This window comes from Dichotomopilus funicola (assembly GCF_033296635.1).
Source record: "Dichotomopilus funicola strain CBS 141.50 unplaced genomic scaffold C8A04scaffold_14, whole genome shotgun sequence".
In the NCBI taxonomy this organism is placed as follows: Eukaryota; Fungi; Ascomycota; class Sordariomycetes; order Sordariales; family Chaetomiaceae; genus Dichotomopilus; species Dichotomopilus funicola.
Window position 1 is genome coordinate 1 of NW_026944035.1, and position 21,669 is coordinate 21,669.

Consider the following 21,669-nt stretch of genomic DNA (forward strand, 5'->3'; position numbering starts at 1 on the left):
ACACACCCCCCGAAGAAGCCCCCTCCACCGCAGCCGCCACATCCAACCGGATCCCCAGTCCCCCCGCCGCACCCTCCTTCCCCCCTCCTTCCATCCCAGGTCCAGGCCCATCCGCTCCAAGCCCCGACCAGCGCCCGCCAACTTCCCCCACGGCGTACAGCCACGCCCCTGGCGCACCGGCGCCCTACCCCCCTTACCCAGATTACCACGCCCCCGCCCATACCACCCACGCCCACGCTCACCCCCCGACCGACGGCCCCGCCTCTCGACCAGGCACGGGGCCCCTGACACCCCCGCCTTTACACCCCTCTGGTCCGGCGTACGACGCACGTCAGACTCTGCCCAGTCGGGTCCCTGGTGGGCCGGGCGGGCCGGGCGGGCCGGGTAGTCCGCCGTTGGGAAGTACTGGAGGACACCAGTTCCAGTCTCATCCGCCGCAACCGCAGTATAAGGCTTATGTACCGCCTGGGTCGGGACCGTCGGGACCGGTTGGCCCGGCTGGTGGGGTGGGTGGACATGGTGGTGAGGGGGTTCATGGACCCGGGGGACCGGGGGGCCCTGGGGGACCGTCGGCGCCGGGGGCGGAGGGGTATTATCGGACTGCTGCTTATTAGGGGGGCAGGTTATCAATGTTAGTTGAGCTGAGTTAGGGTAGTGGGTAGTAGGATCAGAGGACGATAGGGAAAGGGAGAAGAACTGACCGGACGGGCATAGACGGAGGGTGGGCGGGTGGTGGTTGTGTTGTCTGTGTCGGAATGATGGTGACTGGGTAGGTGGAAGAACGAACCGACGGGCGGACAGATGTACGGGCAGATGGATACGTGCGGACGATCTGTTCGTGTTCCTCATTAGCCGTGGACAATCGATAGACGGCCGAGGTTAGTTGGTTAGTTGGTTAGTTGGTTAGTTGGTTAGTTGGTTAGTTGGTTAGTTGGTTGGTTGGTTGGTTGGTTGGTTGGTTGGTTGGTTGGTTGGTTGGTTGGTTGATGATGTTTGGCTAGCTTGGGCGACGGCTAATTCTTTACTACCTACATACCTACATACCTACGCATAGTGTTCTTTTTTGGGGATTTCATTATCTTACTGGATTATTGTTACGTTAGAGTAGGGTACTAGTAGGAGTGAGTGGCGGTAACGGTAACGAATATATGATACATGAGTTTATACATTGTAGTGTACCCCTTCCAGGGCTCGGGTTTTAACTTTGATCTTTGTTATATCACGCAAGATTTGAGGGGTTTTCATGAGTGTGAATGACACCACGGGCAGTTTCTTCACGACGCCGCTCCTTGTTTGTCTCTTCTTTTTCTTGTAAGTCGTTGTTTTGAGGCTGTTTCGTTGTGAATAGGTTCCGGTTGTGGGAATGGGAAGGTGATTCGGCATAGCACCGTCATATCTCTGTTTCGTCTGCTTTTGGCTGGATAAATTGATCATAGATTGACATGTTTAAGTCTCAGGGTGTGGTACACTGGCACTGGTATAACTCCATAGTATTTTACGCAACCCCCTTGAGAGATACTTACTGTTTAGTTGTTGTCATGTGTTGTCCGGGCGTTGTGAGCTATGTAAATGATGTCTATTCCACTGCCTTCTCACGTTTGTAAACTTAACTCCCAAATAACACTCCTTTTTTTGCCCTCTGGAGATTCCTCTGTAATTGAAAGACTAGTTGACAATGACAAAGTGTCTCTGTGGCGTGAAGCTGTGTCCTGCCGTCGGTGTGAATGTCATTATTTACTCCCGTGTTGTTTACCCATTACCCCCTTTCTTCGTCTGGTCCGAAATTCATCGTTCACCTTCAGTTGTTGACTAGTTAGCGTGCTTCTCTGTCTCGTCTACATCCTGTTCCCCGTGAGGCTCCCTTTCGGCGGGTTATAAATCATCATGGAAAGTTGTAGTTTTCCATCACACCACAACAATTATCTAGAAGTAGGAAAGATCCATTCGAAAACACCAAGAGGTTCATTCACATTGGTTGCCTCCCCTCTCGGCTCTTGCCTCCGCAACAGTTGCCTTCCTTGCTCGGGTTATGGATGTTGTTTTTTGCTCCTTGAGACACAACCTCTCCATGCAAGCCATTCCACACAAGAATTTACTGCACATTGTCGATGGAACCAGACCTTTCCAGACTCCCGCACTGAGCCAGGCGGCCATAGGTATACTAGGCCACCTGATTCACAATTCCATCGCACATTTCTATTCCTATTCCTATCACACAACATCAGCAGGCACTTGGAGTTTCTGGCCCCAATTCTGAATCAAGAACGTTGGTCTGGGTCGTGATTCCACTTTCGCAGGGGAAACGACAATATCAACCCTCTCTCACCACTCACCTTGAGCGTTGTTTAATTTCGATATTTGGCCATCACCAAGTTTCGTCCCTGCTTCCTCGTTCCTAACCGCCAACCCCCTCTTCTCCTACTATCACTTTCTATAAACTCTGAGGGTTCATCTTCCAAAACATATCGTGCCATTTACCACCCACGTACTTCTGCCTTTCCCTTTCTCCGGGAAAGTTTCGCCAACACCATCAAGCATCGTTCGGCTTTATCATTCCATTGACCCTGATCTCCTTCCCGCGCTGACATTTCCTTCTCGCGCTGTGGGTTCCCGTGATTTCGAGGGATCAACACTGAGATTTCTTAAAGCCATTACTGCTTCAAGAAAACTCGAACATTCAACCTGAGAAATATCTTACACCCGCTCACCACCCACCTTATTTCTTTCCACTCCCAAGCCCATAGGAATCCCCAAACCCGAAGGGAAGACTCCCCCCACCCAACCAACAACGGCCTTCACACAACAAAATCTTCTAACTCAACTAACGTAACCAAACTAACAACAATGACCTCCACCAACCCCGGCCCTTCGGCCTCCCAACCCAACCTAAACCTTCCCAACCAGAATCCCGCAGGCCCGTCGCCCTGCAACAACCCCCAATGCGAGCAACGCGAGAGCCTCATGAAACAGGAGATTGACCGACTGCTGGACTGCAACGACAAGCTGATCGCTCAGGTCAGTGAGAAGTCGGCGGAGATCCGGGTTCTGCGGCAGAGAATACGGGAGTTGGTCCAGGGGAATGCTGCGGGGAAGAGGACGGAGCGGGTAAGTTTTCTATTTCTTTCGTTTTGTTCCCTTGCTGTTTGGTATTTGTTAGCTTGAGATCGGAGCTATTGTGTGGGGACATGAGCTAACAGACCCAGACCTGGCCCATGGAGCTGCGTTCGTACCTAAAGAACTCCCATCCGGTTCCTTCCAGGTATGCCGAGATCTACAAGAAATGCTGCATGGAGGAGAACATGAGCACACAGACGCGTATCGTACACCCCGACATCAGGTTTGTGCGGCGATATGGCCAGTCGCTGCGGGAGTCGGATACCGAGACCGAGAGCGAAGCGGAGGGTGATGATGCAGATGCGAGAGAAGAAGACGAAGAAGAAATCATCGGCGGTGGCGGTGATAGTGGAGAGTCTATTGGTGAGGCGGTTCCAGCTCAGGAAGGCGAGAAACCCAACGACCACCCCTTCCCCTTCGAAAACCTCCCCTGGCCACTCCAAGCCAGAATCCTCCGTCTCCTCCTCCACAAACCCAACACCATCATCCACTGCCTCTCCCGTCTGGACCCCTACTCCCAACCCGACCACTTCCCCTCTCCCGAAACCCTCGGCGAAACCCGCAGCGGCCTCCCCAACCGCTTCTACTGGGGCCCTCGCGAACTGAGTCTCTCCCAAGACGGCATCCCCCCCAACGAAGTCCTCGCCCCGCTCTCCGTCAGCCAACGCTTCTATTTCCTCGGCGCCCACATCTTCTACGGCCTCAACACCTTCGCCTTCTCCAGCCTTGGTGAGTTAGGCCGTTTCTGCCAGGGCTCCGGCCTGCACCGCGTCGCGCGCATCCAACACATCGAACTCCTCCTCACCGGCAGCCAGTACCTCACCGCTCCCGTGCTTGAGAATACCCGTCTCGGCCGCCTCGGCCGTGCCGCCGCCGCCGCCGCCAATGCCCTCGGCATCCGGGGGGACCGGAACTCAAGAGCCGCGCAGCAGGCGTCGCTACCACCGCTGTCCCGGCGTACGTACCCGCTCACCTGGCTAGCGCACACCAGCCGGCTGAAGACACTCGTCGTGCACCTCAACGAAACGGCGCGTTTCCACATCCGCCGGGGGTATGAGCACGACAAGGTAAAAGCCTTCTTGGCGCAGCACAGCGCGGGGCAGCCAAACACGCGGATGACGCGGTCGCTGAGGTGTTTGCAGGGGCTGGATTATATCTATCAGCTGCGCGGGATGGAGTGGGTGCGGTTTTATGATTTTAATCAGGTGTTGCGGTCGGCGAGGAGTGTAAGGCAGAGGGTGAGGGATTGGTCGTTTGAGGAGGATGTGATGAGGGTGGCGACGATGGAGAAGGAGCCGCTGAGGGCGGAGCTGGCGGCTTTGGAGAATTTGCCGGAGTTGTTGCCTGTGGATGTTAAGGAGAAACCCAAAAGCCAAGAAGGGGAGGAGGAAGGAGCAAAAAGAGAGGGAGGAAGAGAAGAAGAAGAAGGAGAAAAGTGGCAAAGGGAAACTTGGATGCCGAGGCCGGATGATTGGGCGTTGGTCAAGAGCGTATTTGCGTACAAACCGGGCCAGTCCTCGTACGACGACATGAGAATGGCGAAGCGCAAACGCCGTGACGCAGCAGCAGAGCGCCGGGCGAAATCGGCATCGGCATCGGCATCGGCATCACGCCGGGGCAGTAGCAGCATGCGGGCGCCGTCGCTGGCGACCATCTTCGAGGAGAACTCGTCCGATTCGTCCGGCCTGGTCTACTCGGATAGCGACGATGATGACAACATGTCCTCCGCAACTACCTCCATCAAGACAGATTCTTCTGATGACGAGGCGTCGTCAGAATCGGATGTGTCGTTGTCGTCGTTGTCGAGGTCATCGGCCTTGTTCACGGCTTCAGAAGACTCTGGCGACCTCGGGTCGGACGGGATTTCCTCCTCTGACTCCTCTGACTCCTCTAACTCCGACTCAGACTCTGGCTCGGATCTTGACTCCTCCGATTCCGACACCGGCTCGCGGCGTTCATTCAACAATATCCTCACCACTCACCTCACTAACAGGCACACCACATCCAACCCCCAAACCAAGAAACAACCCAGCCCAAGCCTAACCCCTATGCCCATGATCAAACGCCGTGAATCAACAGCAGCCACATCCAGCCCCTCACGCATCACCATCAAACGCCGCGAGTCAACAACCACCTCCCCCCCTGATAACCGCAACAACCGCGGCATCCGCGGCCACAGTCGTGCCAGGAGCAACAGCACAGGCATGTTTGTCTCGCCAGGCCCGAGTAACCCCTTTTTCGCTCGGGCCGCTTCTTTCCGCTCTTCCTCGTCAACCCCCGGGCCGGGCGGTAACAATAACAGACCGCAGAGGGAGTCGAGTGATGCGAGTGAGGGGTTGTTTATGACGCCTGGGCCGTCGAATCCGAATTTGAATCCAAATCTGATGAGTGTGCCGTCGTCGTCCATGGGTGGTGGTGGTGGTGGTGGACTACTGGCTGGGATGGGACGACAGCATCAGGAGCTGGTTAAGAGGGAGAGACGGGGTACGACGCCCGTTGCTTCGCTGCCTGTCGCGCAGACTCAGGAGGAGGGGGTGAGCAAGTTCAGGCCATTGAGCGAATTGTTTCGGCAACGTCTGTCGTTGTCTTTGTCGGGTTCGTCCTCGGAGTCGTCGTCATCTTCGGAAACTGAGAATGGCGATGATGACGATGACGAGGACAGCGAAAATGACAATGACAGTGACGGCGTCAGTGGCGTCAGCACCAATCTGGGTCTGAGCGATGACAGTGACGAGGGTGATGAAGATATGGATATGGATCTTGGGTCTTCGGACGAGTCTTCGTCGTTGGATTCGGCTTCGGAGTCGGAGTCTGAGAATGGAGATGACAACGATGAGAACAATGGCCCCATCACCTTCGTTGACGTCGCTAGTGCTAGGCTGGGCCTGAGTGATGACAGCCAAGGGGATGGTGAAGACGACGGTACAGATCTTGGGTCTTTGAGTGATACGTCTTCGACTTCGTCGTTGGATCCGGATTCTGATTCGGATTCTGTTTTTGGGTCTGGGTCTGGTTCAAAGACGGGCAGTTTGAAGCGGAAGGGTGATCGGTTGATGGAGCGTGATGCGTCCCCGTTGAAAAAGGCGCGCGTTGAGAACTGAGTGGGTGGATGGCGAAAGGGGGATGAAACGGGGAACTTGTTTTGGTTCGTTTCTTTTTCTCTCATCCATTCCATTTTCATCTTTTATCGGGTTTATCGGGCGTGACTGGTTCGAACGCAATTGTTTCATCAAAACCGCGAGCCCGTTGCCTGCTCCTCCTATCATCTCTTTTCAGCATTTCATCTTGATATCGCCACGCCGGTATTCTTGATTTCCTTAATTTCATCGCGAGTTGCGAGCGGGATTCCAGACATGGAAACCATCCGAAGTCTAACAAGACAGCATGGGCTAGACAGTAACACGGCGTTGCGTTAGACGGTATGCGCTGCGTTCAAACCGCGATTCTCAATTACTCAAACCAATCCATAAATTCCTCAATCAAACGTAATCTTCTTCCCCTGAAACGCAGCACCCGCCTGCTCCTTCGCCTTAGCCAACCGTCTCGCCTCCCAACTAGGATGCAATGCCCCCCCATCGTCGCGCTTCCTCGGCGCCGGCTCTTTCTTGGGCCCCAACTCCATCTCGTTCGCCCCTGAGCCCCTGGATTTATCCAACAAGGGATTCCGGATCCCCTGTTTCCACGGTTTCGATTTCCCATCAACCGCTCCCCGCTTCAGATCCCAGCCTGCGTCGCGCCCTTTGGAGGGCTCCGTGAGGTGCTTGGCTTTCTCGCCGAATTTCTTTTCCCAAATCGCTTGGCGGGCCCGCTGTCCGCGGCGGTTCTTGCGTTCCGGCGGCGCCACGTCGACGTCCGAGGCTGATTCTGACCCGGAGATGTACCCGCCCATCAAGCTGGGTAGGAAGGTGGAATCGGTTGGTTTTAGCGTTCCCTTTGCCTTTTTGGCCTTTTTAGGCGGTGGTGTGTGGGACGCGGAGGAGTCGGAGTTTTCAGCCTCAGAATCGTCATCTTCGTCGTCACTGGCGGAGCTTTGCTCGCCCTCTGCGGCGTCGCTGAAGCCGTTGAATTCGTCTTCGTCGTCGCTGTCATTCTCCTCGTCGCTGGTTATTTCCATGGGGTCGAGCTCGTCGTCGCCGTCTTCTTCATCGGTGGTGATTTCCATCGGGTCAAGGTCCTGCCCTAGGGACTTCCTGGCCCGGCCTTTGAAGAGCACCTCTTCTTCGTCATCACTCTCTTCGTCCGAGTCCAGGCCGAGGAGCTTGTCCAGCTGCGAAATGGCCTTCTCCTCTTCCTCTTCGTCCCCACTGTCCTCATTGTCTTCAGGTTGTCGATCCTTGGCTCTCCTGTCCGCCTTACTCGGCCTTTGATCCCCCTCGTCCTCTTCCCCATCAACGACCCCAACCGTCTGCTTCTCTCCCTTCCCACCCTCATTGCTAGCAGCAGCCGCCCCCTCATTCCCCCCCTTCCCACCCTTATCCCCCTTCTCCTTCCTCACCCTCCCCCCCTTCCTCGGCACCTCCACCCCCAAAGCCCTACAAACCTCCTCCACAGCCTTCTCCACCACCCTCTTCACCTCCACCCGATTATACAACGAGCTCGTAACATTATGCAAAGCGGCCCTCTCCTCCTCCGTAACCTCGGGTCTAGCCACGCCCTCCCGCACCTCTTCCGGCAACCCTTCCGCCTCGGCGAGCCCTTTGATTTTTAACAGTGACGAGCACAGGTGGGCGTGTGCGGTTTGTTGTAGGTCGAGGGATTTGAGGACTACGATTTCGTTTTCGATGCGGGAGCGTTTGGCGGGGTCGGTGGTGCGGTCGGAGAGACGCTTGGATTGGCGCTGACGTTCGAAGCCTTTGGCTTGTTTGAGGGCGTGGAAGAGGGAGGTGCGGTGGCGGGTGAAGAGGACGGAGACGGACTCGTCGCGCTTGCGTTTGGGCATGGTGGTTTGGTAGTGGGATTGGTTGGTTTGTAGTGGGCTAGGAGTAAAACGTGGGCTACAGCTAGAGCTGAAAAGGTAACAGCACAGAATATATTAGTCGTGATGGTGTCTTGGTGTTTGTTTGTTGAAAAGATGGATTGGATGACCCCACACCCGAAAAATTTAGTGGGTATGCATCCTGCAAACGGACCCACTCCCCCCCTGCAACCTCCAACACGCGCGCCCAGATCAGCCCTGTCCTGGTCGCGTAAAGTGGACAGGGATTCAAGACGCGATTCTCGTCTGTGTTTCTTTGTGGAAGTTTGACGCACTTGGAAACTCGGGGACTCTGGGAGAGGAGGGGCCAACCACGAACCAATCCCGCCAGAAAGCCCCAGCCACCGGACGAAGACATACCGCCTCGAAACCTGGACAAAACCTCTTGCTGCGTACATTTCGAATACGAATAGCCTCCTGAGATAGCGATATCGCGACATTGGGCACCAGCTGTTTTGGTTGTCTACTTGAATTATTTCCGACCGCCAGTCTGAGCATTGCGCTAGGTCTTACCGCATCGCATCGCATCGTCGGTACCCTCAAACACCGCTTTCTTTATTTCCTCTCCGATTCCTCTCTCCCTGCGCACTGCGCACCAATTGAACGAGACCACAACAACAATGGCTTCCTCAGGCCGCGCAATACAATACACCATCCCAACAAGGGAAGACTTCAACAAGCTCGCCGACGAGCAAAAAACACGAGTCAACGAAGCAGTAAGTTCCATTCCCACCGCTTTCCTCCCTCCCAAACCTCACTCTTACCCATACATCCAGTTCGACCTCTTCGACTCCAACAAAGACGGCCTCCTCTCCTACGAAGAATTCCGCTTCGTCCTCCGCGCCCTCGGTTTCGAGCTCCCCAAATCCCAAACCTACGAGCTCCTCCTCCGGCACGGTCAAAAGCCCTCCAACTGGCCTCACGACCAAGACTGCGCGCCCGTCTACCGGCTCTTCAGCCTACCCACCTCGCAAGCGCTGGCGGGGACTTTAATCCGGGCGCGGGACCCGCGCGAGGAATTGAGGCGGGCTTTCCGGTTGTTTGATACGGATGGCAAGGGGATGATTACGCAGGAGGATTTGAGGAAGGTGAGTAAGCAGGTGGGGAATAATATACCGGATGCGGATATTGTGGCGATGATTGAGGAGTTTGATGCGTCGGGGAAAGGGGGGGTGGATGAGGATGAGTTTTTGAGGTTGATGATGTCGAAAAAGTGAGGGGGGGTACTGCATCTGGTTGTGAGAGGTTCTGTGGTCGCTGATGGTGAGGTCGTTGTCTTGGTGGTTTGTTTACTCCAGGGAGGTGTCGAGCTTGATACCCAGACGGCAGTATGTGCCGCGCAAGGAGATGGGAGATTGGCAGCCGGACAACGGAAGAGAGGGGGAAGAGGGAACGGCAAGGGGGAGAGAGACAGGCGAAAGTCGGCGATTTTGGATGACGGGGAAGAGTTGTCACAAAATAAATACCGGCGCCCCGATTCATACGGCAAGGACTGGAATGGAATTCTGGGTTATAATATACAATCAGCATTGAAAAATCAAGGGCGTTAATTTTTCTGTATCCCGCACTATAACCACACCAAAACCGCAGCACCACCCTAATCCCGACCACCATCATCCTTCTTAACAGCAATAACCCAGTTCACGCGCCCAACCGGCCACATGAACGTCTCGCTCCCACTCTTGACCTCCCACTTGGCAATTTCCTTCTCGCCTCCCTCAGCCCCACACGTCCGCAGCAGCGCCTCGACTTCATCTGGCGTGCGTGTCCGCAGACACGACATCCAGCCATCGAAGACAAGGGCGACGGGAAAGATGGGCACCAGGTAGGTGAATACCAGCGCCAGCGGCGCACGCCAGAGCACGGCGTAGTAAGGGACCGCGATCAGAGACCCGATTCCGAAGAGACAGACGGACAGAAACCCGGCCAGGCCTCGGTCTTGCAGCTCGAAGATCCTACGCAGTCATCACCATCAGTATCATCAATATGTAACCCCAGAAACCCAAATCAAACCCCACACTACCACGATCATCGGGAGAAAAGGATAAAAGAAAAGACCTACCCGAACCCCTCCCCACCACCATCAACCGTATCCCTCAAAATCGCCCTCGCCAACCCATCATCGAAGTGATGAAACGACACATTAAACAGCCGAAACACCCGTTTCCCCTCCTCCCCGGGCCGGCCACCCCCACGGTACTTCCGAATCACCTCCCGCGGCACCCGCGCCGCGTCCACGGGTTCTGCGATATAACTCAAGTTCGGCGAGCGCGCGGCCGCTGCTGCCCAGAGGCTAGGGTGGGGATGTAGGTCTGTGAGGACGAATTGGAGGGGATGTTTCCGGGTATCGTTGGTGTTTGGGGAAGGGGGAGATGGAGTGAGGCTGTTGAGGTGGCGCTCTATGAACGGTGTGGGCCCGCCAGCGCCGGCGCAGAAGTCGATGAAAGTGTGGGCATGGAGGTTCCGGCCCAGGTGGGTGCGGAGAAGGCGGGCTACGACCTCGGCTGGGGAGGAGGTTTGGATGAAGGGGATCTAGGTGGGTGGTGTTAGTTTGGATGGATATAGGTTAAGAGAGAGAGAGACTGGGACCAAACGAAGGTTGTGAAAACATACGTTAATGGTCCATGCTGCGGTCAAAGCCGCTTGCAAATATCCGCGAAGGAACCCGGGGTACCTGGTCTTTTGTTAGACGTGGTGTTTTTCCGGCAGAATAATAAGGCTTGGAGTGACCGCTGAACCGTACCATGAGTAGTCCGCAATCTCAAACACCTGCATCCGCGGTATGGAGAGCGTCATGCTGAGGTGTGAGCTTCCCGAAGTCAATGGACGAAGAGGAGGGCGTCCAACGACTCGTCTTGGTGTATTAGACTGTGTATTCGGGTCGGTCCTCGGATAAAGAGAACCGCACAAATATTGACGTTGTTTGGTTGTACAGATCGCGTATAGACGCCGCCGACCAATGGTTCCCTTGCGGTCGAGGTAAGTGTACCTCGGCATGGTTTTTAACGACGCGATGACCTCAGGACAAACATTGGAGTGAAAAGTCGCCCCTTTCGAGGTCCTAAATGGGGCTGGTATCCCTGCCGTTGTCTCAGTGGTCGAACCTGCATTTTGACCCGACAGGTATTTCAAATGTAGTTTAGCGGAGCGCCACCTGCCAACAGCTAATTAGATTGTCCCATTTCTGGCGCGACGAATTTACATATAAATTACACTAGGTGCATTTATGTCTTGTACCTGCCGTGCGTGCCGAAAAAAGAGAGGGTCTGAGCACTGAGATAACCCTGCCGGAGGTTTGTACGGGAGCTTTGGTGAGGGGCAGGACCTGGGTTGTGCCTGCCCCGGCAGAATGGTAATGGCCGCAGGCGTTGCTTCCGTCTCAACAACCTAAAACCGTAGAAGTTTGGAAATGGGGCTCACAATTCCTCACCTACCGGAACTTTCAACTCTGGCAAGCTCTTCCCGCTATGCACACTTTCGTGTCTGCCTCCTTGGTCTTACACCCTTCCTACCTATTTGGGTATGCCCAAGCCTAATGCGCCTCCACCATTGGCCCGCCAAACCTGCCCTCCATGGAACGGTCAGACTCAAAGTGTAGCTTGGACTCGGAGACCTGGCCCATCCATATTCACCTCTGTTGTTCTCTCCTACGTTGTCTAGACCCACCACCTCTGTCCTCGGAATATACCGGTTTCAACCACCCCGAAGCAGATAGACTTCTCCAAGATGGGCCTGCTTGTCGAGTATGGAGATTATATTCTTTCCGGTTTTGTGCTCGCCGTAATCATCCGCATCTTCACATCCAGGAAGACTATACGACGGAACGGTGAAGCGTTGAGGTAAAGCATCCCCTAGCACACTCCTTTGGGTTCAAGTTTTGACCTGCATACCTCAATCCCAGGACCCCGCCAGGTACCCTACCTTTAGTTGGTAACAGCATCAAGTTCCTTCAGCCTCGTTGGGACCTGCTCGACTGGTTCAACAAATGTCAGTGTCAGTTTGGCTACGAGACATTGGCCCTCACTGTGCCCACTTTCCCTTCCGCAGTCCTCATCCAAGATCCTCGGAATCTGGAGTTCGTCTTCAAAAATGAGAGCTTGTTTACCAAGGGCGCGTTTGTGAAACGCCGTTCTTGGGACTTGTTCGGTGAGTGTTGGTTATTCTGACCGTTGGTTGGTGCGCACCACGTATATACTAAGATGCTGTAGGAAATGGCATCATTAATGCCGATGGGGACTTCTGGAAGCTGCAGCGAAAAGCCGGCTCAGCATTTCTCAACACGGCCAACTTGAAAGTGCTCACCGATGTGTTACTTCCTCGGTACATATCTGAGAGTCTCGACGACTTGCACTTGAGCACTAAGCGAGACACGGTGGATCTTCAGCATGTCTTCCATGAGATAACCACTAAGCTCATGGGTAAAATGGCTTACAATGTAGGTACTCGGTGACTGAGATGTGATCCTCATAAGTGAACTGGGCTGATTATGTCCAGATGGAAATGCATGCTGACGATATCTTCTCCCAATCCTTTGACTTCGCCTCCGGTGCAACCGCGAAACGTTTTCAGAACCCTCTATGGCTCGTTACTGAATATTTCTTGGGCTCTGAATTCCGGAGGTCAGTATCAGCCGTCAAGGAATTCGGCCGCCACATCGTCGCCAATGCGGTCCAAGGCCGAGAGGAGCAGACTGCGAAAGACGAACCTACGGACCCGGATAGCAAAGTTGACCATATCTCGGGTTCCCTCATCCGGTCTCTACTTGATGCGCTCGGGGATGAGCAAATTGTTGCTGACGCCGCCTTGAACTACCTTTCTGCCGGCCGCGATACTACCGGCCAAGCCCTCACTTGGACCTTCTATCTCCTCCTCCAGCACCCTGAAGCGGTCACCAAGATCCGGGCCGAGGTCCAAGACCTTCTCGACCAACAAATGCAACAACAGCCAGATTCTCCCTCACCTACACTCATCACCAGCAGCAACCTTCCTATACTCAACGCCGATCTAACGCTCTTCACGCCACAATCTCTCCCCTACACAACTGCCGCATTTCATGAGGCACTCCGTCTGTATCCACCCATCCCTTTTGAGTTCCGCCAAGCACAAGCCGACACCACCCTGCCCGACGGCACCTTCCTGCCACGCCACTCGGTGGTAATGTGGTGCTTGTGGGCAATGCAGCGATCACAGTCAACATGGGGATATGATGCGGAGGACTTCCGACCCGAACGGTTCTTGGTGTGTGACGATGAACACCAAGGCCAAGGTCAAAGCCAAACCCAAGACGATCACCTAAGCGAAAATAAAAAGAATTCCCGGCACTTCGCCGTGGGCAAGTCAACCAGTGAGTTTCCCGTCTTTCACGGCGGTGTTCGCACGTGTTTGGGGCGCAAGATGGCCGAAGCCATCGCCGTGCAGGTTATTCCCAGTGTGGTCTGGGGATTTGATCTAGAACAGGGGTGGGAGGGTCCTCTGGAAGGGAGACGAAGTCACACAAGTCTGACGCTGCCCATGGAGGGCGGATTACCTGTGAAGGTGAGAAGGAGGGTGGTGGATTGAGGTAGGTGAGCTCCGGGATATGTTTAGGGCGAGGGGTTGGTTTCAAGGAGCTTTGAGCGCGTTGAATTATATGGGATACCTCTCTGCGCGCTGCTCTCGCCGTCTCAGTATCGTCTGGGGGTTGTGAGATTTGCACTTCGGACTCAGGTTGTGGTATGTTCATGATTAATTACTGACGGCGACGATGAACATGTAATTATCGTTAGTTTTCTTAGCAAGAAGATTAACTAATTAATTTAATTACTTAATTCAAACGGACGGGCGCTAAGAGAGGAATAAACACGTAAAGAAAGGTCAACTGCCTCTTGTCACGAAAATTCTAGCCAAATGCGTCGGGAAGGGGTTACTTAGCGCACGAATGAATTGATTTAATCACCAAATACAGAAGAATCACTGTTGATGAGGAATGAGACGCTAGGCAAGGCTCCCACGCAGAGCCACGGGGAAATGGAGAGTCATAAGCTCTAGGGGAGGACAGAATCCCTAGTGGCGAGTCAGTGAAGAAGAAACAAATTTAAAACCAGCCTGGCGGTGCCTCAGTGAACGAGCGTATTGGATGCTTCTGGGTGGGTAGTGAAACTATACGTACGCCCCATCACACCATAGCTTGACCACCCGAATAATGTTCTCCAGGATAGGTAAGTGTTCTAGTGCCTCTCTCTCTCACCTTTGCGAGAACAAGAAACAATAGCCGACTTCCTAATAGGTAACTCCAACTGATACAGCCTATTTCCAGACACAAGGTGACCAGGCAATGACACCATAGCTGGCAGCCAGCCTGTCACTCCGTCTGATTTTCATCCTTCCAGAAGTACAACATAATCGATTCGAGTAATCAAATGATGCTACTACACCTTCGCACACTCACACACACACACATGCATTCCTTATCTTTCACCACCCCGAGGCAACCTTGCCCTACCTATGTACCTGTACTTGTATAGCGTTGACGATTCTATCACCACACCCATCCTGTACGCTGCAGAATGTGTTGATTGTTTCACGGGGTTTAAATCAATGAACGAGAGAGATGCCGACCGAATCAAGCAGGTTTCTGTTTCCGCAAGCGCAGCTACCTGAATCAGAACCGCCCCCACACGGGATAGAATGGGACATGAGGTCGCAGATTATACCCCAAAAAAGAAAAGGAAAACAAAGGCGGAATGGAAGGGGTCCTCAACGGAAGTTGGACAGCGTAGCATACGAAGCCAAGAAGTACCTCAAAACAAGCTTTTCGGCAGGTGTGGATTGTGTCTCTTAACCGCAGTCTCACGGTCTCACTATGTCCGACATTGCAATCTCGGCATCGAACATCAGCGGGTTCCTGTCTGCCTAGACCGGATCCTCGTGGACGTGGGACACTGGGGCACTAGGGCACGGGGACACGGGGACACGGAGGGGGGGCGATCATCGATCGGTCGGGAGGATCAGGTACGGTCGAGATCGACAAGGTGGAAAGGAGGCCGTGCAGCGGAGGAACTCGAATTGTGTGGCCGGCATTCCGTATTTGAGACGGGGATTGCCATTGCGTTCTATATCCAGGAACTTCTGCCCCCGTTGTCTCACCTGCAGGTTTGTTTTGTGGTGGGGCGTTGGATGTCGTGGTGAACGCTTGTGTGCTTGCAGGAATGGTGAACACCCGACGCTCTTGCGAGAGGTTGTTGCGCGTCCTCTGTTGGAAAAGGGAAATGCGTTGCAGAAGAAGAAGGGCCGACCGAGGAAGACTGGAAATAGGACGGTGTGAGCTCACCAACCCGTGCCCGTGGCCGTATCGGGCAAGCGCGATGAGCCACCGATGCAAAGGCGGCTGGACGGATACAGCCGTGCTCCAAACCAGGAATCAACCTCCCCCACCTCCCGAACCAACGACACAACGCCGATGGGTCAACCACGCTCGAGCCACGCTCATGTGCTTGGGAAGAAGTTTTGGGATGTGAGACTCTGGACCCTCGGATGTGAAGTGACTCTTGGCGACCATGTGGTGGTGCAACCGGGCCGCATGGATGATGTACCTGCATGTTCAGAGTACATACCTTGTCGGTGTCTTAGGGGTCTTGTCCCCACGCGAGTTCGAGATATTCGGGCGACCTCGACTCTCCAACGGCGTCGACCAATGCGGATGGCTGAGGTCCGGGGCTGGTGGAGGACGACGGGCTGTCCCGCCTGGGGGCGGGCTGCTAAACTGGCTAATCTCTGGAAGTGGGTGCCATTTTGCGAGAAATTTCTGCAGGTGGCCTGCCTGGTCTTATCTCTTGTTAATTCGAGGAGCCGCGGTAAGCATCAGTAAAGAGACGTTCTTCTTGCGCGACTGCCGATGTTATCATGGCTGCCGGCGAGTATCGGGAAGGATCCAGCGTAATGGAGGGAGAACTCGAGTCGACGAGTTGGGGATCGGGAACGAGGAGGCCTCCAAAACACTCCTTTTCAAAACACTCCTTTCAGGCGCGACTGCGGCGCCGAGAACGTCCACGAACATCAACTCGGCCATCGTCGGGTGCAGGTTGCGTTTGGGGGTAACACTAAATCGGCGGATGTCGGGGGATCGGCAGAGGGCACGGAAGGCTGAAGGAAGGACTGCCGGCTGAGCGGGCGGCCGGGGGTGACTGTGGAGAGAGGCCACGGACGCAGGCCCGGGAAACGGGGATGGAAGAAACCGGAAGCGGTTCTCTCATCAATCACACCGGGTGTGGCGTTCTTTTGACGAAAAGCCCACCGAGGAAATTTCCAAGCGTTCCTGAGAATTCTGGACCTGCTTGGCGAGTCTTGGCGGTACCAGAGGTGACATTCTGGAGAACCTGGCTCGCCTGGCAAGCTGGTAACACCCCAACATTCGCGACGTCGAACATTGGTGGGTTGGTATTCCGGGGGGGTTGGCGAGACTTGCTCAGCTTCAAACGCCTAGAACGAACTATTTACTTTGACAAAAAAATTCGAACGAAATCGCAATTTTACCTTCGTTTTCTTACCGCTGTTTGTGTCCTCGTGACTCTGGTTCTGTTTGTCGCCGGGACCTGCGCCGTGTGTTGCCGAGTCGAGCTTTGACCACCAATCATTTCACCTAAATTTTCGAGAATCACATGCGGAAGCCGTCCCAGATCGAAGGTCTGGGGAGGTCACGATGGTACCGGGTTACGTAAGGACCCAAGCCCCTTACCCCAGCCGGGACTCCAGAACCGACTCCAGGGCTGATGTCACTCCCTAACACCCTGGTTTTCAACACAAGTCCTTGACAATGATCCCAGGCCGCTTTGGACGCTTCCCACTAAAAATTTGTTACCTGCACAATCTGGGCCAACAGAGTTCAATTATCGGGCAATGCCGGACCGGTAATTGATGCGTTATGATTCGCGGTTGCCGTGCTGGCCTATCGCGGCGGGCTATCGGCAACGAAAACGGCAAGCTCGACACAAGCCGATTGTGGGGCACCGTCCTGGCGGGGTACTGGGGTCCAGGCATGCGATATGGGAATACGTATGTACCGAGTTTCCCCTGCAGGGCAGGTCGTTCCATCTCCTGGGGGCTAAATTCCTCCGTCGCGAGATGGATTCTATCGGAACGGGGCTAACGGGGTGAAACAACGATGCCGCTTCCTTACAAAGAAGTGGTCACAAGTAAGGTGGCTTGGTGGGTGACCACCAAGTTGCAGGTTTGTTGACCGTCTTTTGTGGGTTTTTATCTAGTTATGGAGTCTCTCGCGGGGAAAGCCTAGCATGGCTGTTCCTCGAATTTCATTCTTAGCGGCGATCAGGAACTTGTCACCCGCCTAGGAGAGTTTTCAACATTGCGGGGCCATGTTTACATTCTCTTTCAAAGACACGCCCGCCAAGGTCTGGGCAGCTCCAAGGCCCTGGTTGGGAGAAACCGCCGTGCTCACTTGGCGCTGAAGCGAAACGAAAACGTTTTCTTGTGATGCCCGGCTGCGTTCTGTCCCAGCGGGTTGAGGCGGCAGCCATGCCCCTGCAGGTCTCCCGTCCAACAGTGGGGAGCCGGATTGAGCCACTTGAACAACCACACCCCTCTGTCAGGCAGTCTGTAGCGGGTGTGAAAATTACACTAGACGGTACATACATGGATAAAGGGCTTAAAATAGTCGGAAATCAAAGGATGCTACGAATCCGAGCTGTGATCAGTTCACGAATTTTCAGGCCAGGAGGTCATGTGGTTCGCTCAGCCTCTCGACTTCAACTCCTAGTACACTCACAATCAGAACAGTTGGGTCCAAGCAAGCCCCGCTTTTCCAAATCGGGGCTTTGAAGGAAACTGCTTCGGACGTTGCTCCTACTTTTCCCGGCTGAACACGGCTGAGAAACGGACGGAAAGCAGCGCCGCATGTTGTAGGCAACGGCGAAGACTTCAAACGTCTCTCGCCGTTTTGCTATCATCCGTGAAAGTTGCGTACCTAGCTGCCGAAAAGGGGGCCGGAAGGGCGGAAACGGCACCCGAGCTCGGGACGGCAGTGAACGGGTTAGAACGGCAGGTGCAGAGAACCAAAAGTGGCAAGGTTTGACACAACGGATGGTAAGTGCGCAACTGCCTGCCTCTTGGCCCCAAAGATCACACCATCCAGGGTTGGGCTCGCCTCGACCATGATGCGCCGCTGCAGCACAAACATCCGCTAGTTGCGTCCAAAAGCGATTCCAGAGCCCGCGATATCATCATCTCTCCAACCTGGCCAGCCTGGCCGGCCTATGAAACCAGGCACCGCCATCGCCCTTCCCGAAAGGTAACAGGGGTGCGGTCGAACTGCTCCGGGAACAATTCGTGCCCCCGGCCGCCCAATCACCGTTCCCCCGAACCGTCATCCGCTTGGACCCGGGCCCTGTCCGGCGTGGCGCACGTCAGACCCGAAGTGGAATGTTGTCGTCACTCGCCATTGGGCGTGCCTGTTCTCGCAAACACACGCCCTTATATAGTCTCACTCCTCGACCTCGGGTACCGCAGGAGAGTCAACTTTTCGTTATCAGCACTACCCTGTCTCAAGCACTTGTATCTCCTACCTTCCCCAGAAGAAAGTGGATTTCCCGTACATCCACATTGCCGAAATCGTATCGACTCCCGCGACCCCCTTTGCGACACACCCCAGAACCAGCCGAAGTCGTGCTCAGAAACGAGCACATAAGAACCATGAAGGACCCCGTCGCCAGAACCGATTCTCCCTACCCTGACCCCTCAGTCAAAGGCCCTAGCAGTCAGCTTCTTTCCAACAGACTTTCCTCCGCCGCTTCCAACAGTAAGAACCACACCGGATTAGTCCTCCGGGCTCAAAAGTGCCCACTTTGCAGTCTTCATTGTGTACTTACACATTCTCACTGCAGTGCTCAACACCGTCAACAAGACCGGGCTCCACCCCGGCGGCATCACGTCAGTATATTCCTCTCAGACTTTCAGTGGTCAAACTTTGAACACAACAGATTTCCTAACGAGATAATAGGCCTCACCCAGACCACACTGAGTTGGGTATGTTCTGTCGGGATACATCCGCCATATGTCACACATTGTTCTGTTCCCTTTACCCTAACCATTGTCGACAGAGGAGGAGCTTCACGAGAAAGCCCACATCGACTACACTCGGGTCGCCATTGTTAGTCTCCACGTGCCCACCCGCTAGGTTGAACCTTGTTAAAGCTAACACCACCGCAATAGATCCCCAATCCCTCGGTTGCCGCCCTTTACGAAGACGCCCTCGTCTACGAGACCGGTACCGCTATCACTTCCAGTGGTGCCTTGACCGCATACTCGGGGAAGAAGACCGGTCGGTCGCCTAACGACAAGCGTATCGTCAAGGAGCCCTCATCAGAAAAGGATGTTTGGTACGTTGGTTGCACCTCCTAGTGTTTGAGGATTTGTTCAGTCCTACCATCTCGAAACGGTCACTAACATGCTCAACAGGTGGGGACCCGTCAACAAGCCCATGGACCCAGAGGTAAGACCGCCTGATGTTATTTTCAACCGCCCCCTTTCTTATTTGTTTTGGTTTTCCGTTTCCCGATCCGTCGGCCCGAGTCTAGCCGACCGGTGGGGCTCCTCGTCATAACTTGAAGGAGGATCTCTCACCCCAACCACCTCCAAAATCCAGCCGAAGTCGGTTTGGCCGGTGTCTTTGAGACATTGTGCCTTCAGGACAAACTAGTATACTCTTGCACTACGATCATCCGGGCGGCCGGAGATCAGGTGATGATCGAAGATTGGCGGCATCATTGTTGTGTCGTCGATTTGCCGCGGCTAACACATCCCTGTCACTGTCGTCATACCTTGCATTTTCAACCCCGGACCCCACAACCCGAGAGCCAACCACCTCGGGTCCCTTCCAGGAATCTTGAATCACGTGAAACCTCCATCGTGACCAAATCGGCGCTAACCATATTCGGTATTTCTAGGTCTGGAAGATCAACCGTGAGCGTGCTGTCGACTACCTGAACACCCGGAATCGCATCTACGTTATCGACGGCTATGCGGGATGGGACGAAAAGTACCGTATCAAGGTGCGGGTCGTTTGCGCCCGCGCCTACCATGCTCTCTTCATGCGCAACATGCTCATCCGCCCGCCGCGTGAGGAGCTTGAGCATTTCCACCCCGACTACACCATCTACAATGCCGGCCGCTTCCCCGCCAACCGTTACACAGAAGGCATGACCTCTGGAACCTCGGTCGCGATCAACTTTGCCGAAAAGGAGATGGTCATTTTGGGTACCGAGTACGCCGGCGAGATGAAGAAGGGCATCTTCACAGTGATGTTCTACGAGGGCCCCGTCAAGCACAACATCCTGACCCTGCACTCCTCCGCCAACGAGGGCAAGGACGGCGATGTCACCCTGTTCTTTGGTCTCTCCGGCACCGGCAAGACCACGTTGTCTGCGGACCCTAACCGTGCCCTGATTGGTGACGACGAGCACTGCTGGAGTGATCGCGGTGTGTTCAACATCGAAGGTGGCTGCTACGCGAAGACGATTGGTCTCTCGGCCGAGAAGGAACCCGATATCTACGGCGCTATCCGTTACGGCTCGGTTTTGGAGAACGTTGTTTTCGACCAGGAGACCCGCACCGTCGACTACGACGACTCGACCTTGACCGAGAACACGCGCTGTGCGTACCCGATTGAGTACATCAGCAACGCCAAGATCCCCTGTCTCTCCAACAACCACCCATCCAACATCATCCTTCTCACCTGCGATGCCCGGGGTGTTCTCCCTCCGATCTCGAAGCTCAACGGCGCCCAGACCATGTTCCACTTCATCAGTGGCTACACGTCTAAGATGGCCGGCACGGAAGATGGTGTTCTCGAGCCCCAGGCCACCTTCTCGTCGTGCTTTGCGCAGCCCTTCCTTGCGCTCCACCCGATGCGCTACGCTAAGATGCTTGCGGACAAGATCGAATCGCACAATGCCAACGCTTGGCTACTCAACACCGGCTGGGTTGGTGCCGGCTTCTCGCAGGGCGGCAAGCGCTGCCCTCTCAAATACACTCGTGCCATCCTTGACGCCATCCACAGCGGCGAACTGGCTAAGGCCGGGTACGAGAACTACGCCGTCTTCAACCTCCAGGTGCCCACTTCCTGCCCCGGTGTCCCCGCGGAGCTGCTCAACCCCCAGACCGCATGGACCGCTGGAGCGGATAGCTTCAACTCCGAGGTCAAGAAGCTCGGCTCGCTTTTCTTGGAGAACTTCAAGAAGTACGAGAGCGAAGCGACGGAAGACGTCATCAAGGCTGGCCCCGTTGTTTAAGTTTGAGTTTGAGTTTGGTGTTTTCCCGTTTGTCGCATAGATCTTCCAGTTGCATGGGACCCCGGCGCTCCATATTCTTTTTCACTTGATTTCCCTTTTTCCTTGTCGGGTTATTGTTTGGAATCTGGATACACCTTTTGTTATTTTTCTTGGCCATTCTTGGCTATGATAGGTTGCCACTTTGTGGTAATGGTTATGGATTACGATGCCGAAGGCACCAGGGAGGATATGATGAATTTAGCAAAAAGTAGTTTAGTCGCCGCCTGCTTTTGAGCAGAGCTGGGTTTAAATCGAGATTGG

The 21,669-nt window shown here is 54.7% G+C and overlaps 6 protein-coding genes across 6 annotated transcripts; 4 read left to right on the plus strand and 2 right to left on the minus strand.

Annotated features, from left to right (window-relative positions):
• Positions 1–2,844: 2,844 nt before the first annotated feature.
• Positions 2,845–6,215, plus strand: C8A04DRAFT_26544 (uncharacterized protein; the record flags this gene model as incomplete). The annotated part of the gene is made up of 2 exons (XM_062779959.1): positions 2,845–3,105; positions 3,204–6,215. 2 exons carry the CDS (start codon positions 2,845–2,847, stop codon positions 6,213–6,215), a joined length of 3,273 nt encoding a protein of 1,090 aa, XP_062638917.1.
• Positions 6,216–6,589: 374 nt separating this feature from the next.
• Positions 6,590–8,053, minus strand: C8A04DRAFT_10541 (Bud-site selection protein; the record flags this gene model as incomplete). The annotated part of the gene is made up of 1 exon (XM_062776621.1): positions 6,590–8,053. One exon carries the CDS (start codon positions 8,051–8,053, stop codon positions 6,590–6,592), a length of 1,464 nt encoding a protein of 487 aa, XP_062638918.1.
• Positions 8,054–8,709: 656 nt separating this feature from the next.
• C8A04DRAFT_26546 (uncharacterized protein) lies at positions 8,710–9,306 on the plus strand (the record flags this gene model as incomplete). Its single annotated transcript, XM_062779960.1, has 2 exons — positions 8,710–8,805; positions 8,866–9,306. 2 exons carry the CDS (start codon positions 8,710–8,712, stop codon positions 9,304–9,306), a joined length of 537 nt encoding a protein of 178 aa, XP_062638919.1.
• A 380-nt stretch (positions 9,307–9,686) lies between these two features.
• On the minus strand, positions 9,687–10,885 carry C8A04DRAFT_10523 (uncharacterized protein; the record flags this gene model as incomplete). The annotated part of the gene is made up of 4 exons (XM_062776614.1): positions 9,687–10,044; positions 10,152–10,621; positions 10,703–10,763; positions 10,833–10,885. The coding sequence occupies 4 exons, from the start codon at positions 10,883–10,885 to the stop codon at positions 9,687–9,689; spliced, it is 942 nt and encodes a 313-aa protein (XP_062638920.1).
• A 930-nt stretch (positions 10,886–11,815) lies between these two features.
• On the plus strand, positions 11,816–13,648 carry C8A04DRAFT_10525 (cytochrome P450; the record flags this gene model as incomplete). Its single annotated transcript, XM_062776616.1, has 4 exons — positions 11,816–11,928; positions 11,991–12,235; positions 12,298–12,524; positions 12,584–13,648. 4 exons carry the CDS (start codon positions 11,816–11,818, stop codon positions 13,646–13,648), a joined length of 1,650 nt encoding a protein of 549 aa, XP_062638921.1.
• Positions 13,649–18,772: 5,124 nt separating this feature from the next.
• Positions 18,773–21,369, plus strand: C8A04DRAFT_26549 (phosphoenolpyruvate carboxykinase-domain-containing protein; the record flags this gene model as incomplete). Its single annotated transcript, XM_062779961.1, has 7 exons — positions 18,773–18,878; positions 18,964–19,009; positions 19,080–19,105; positions 19,180–19,229; positions 19,292–19,458; positions 19,538–19,571; positions 20,026–21,369. 7 exons carry the CDS (start codon positions 18,773–18,775, stop codon positions 21,367–21,369), a joined length of 1,773 nt encoding a protein of 590 aa, XP_062638922.1.
• Between the last annotated feature and the right edge of the window lie 300 nt (positions 21,370–21,669).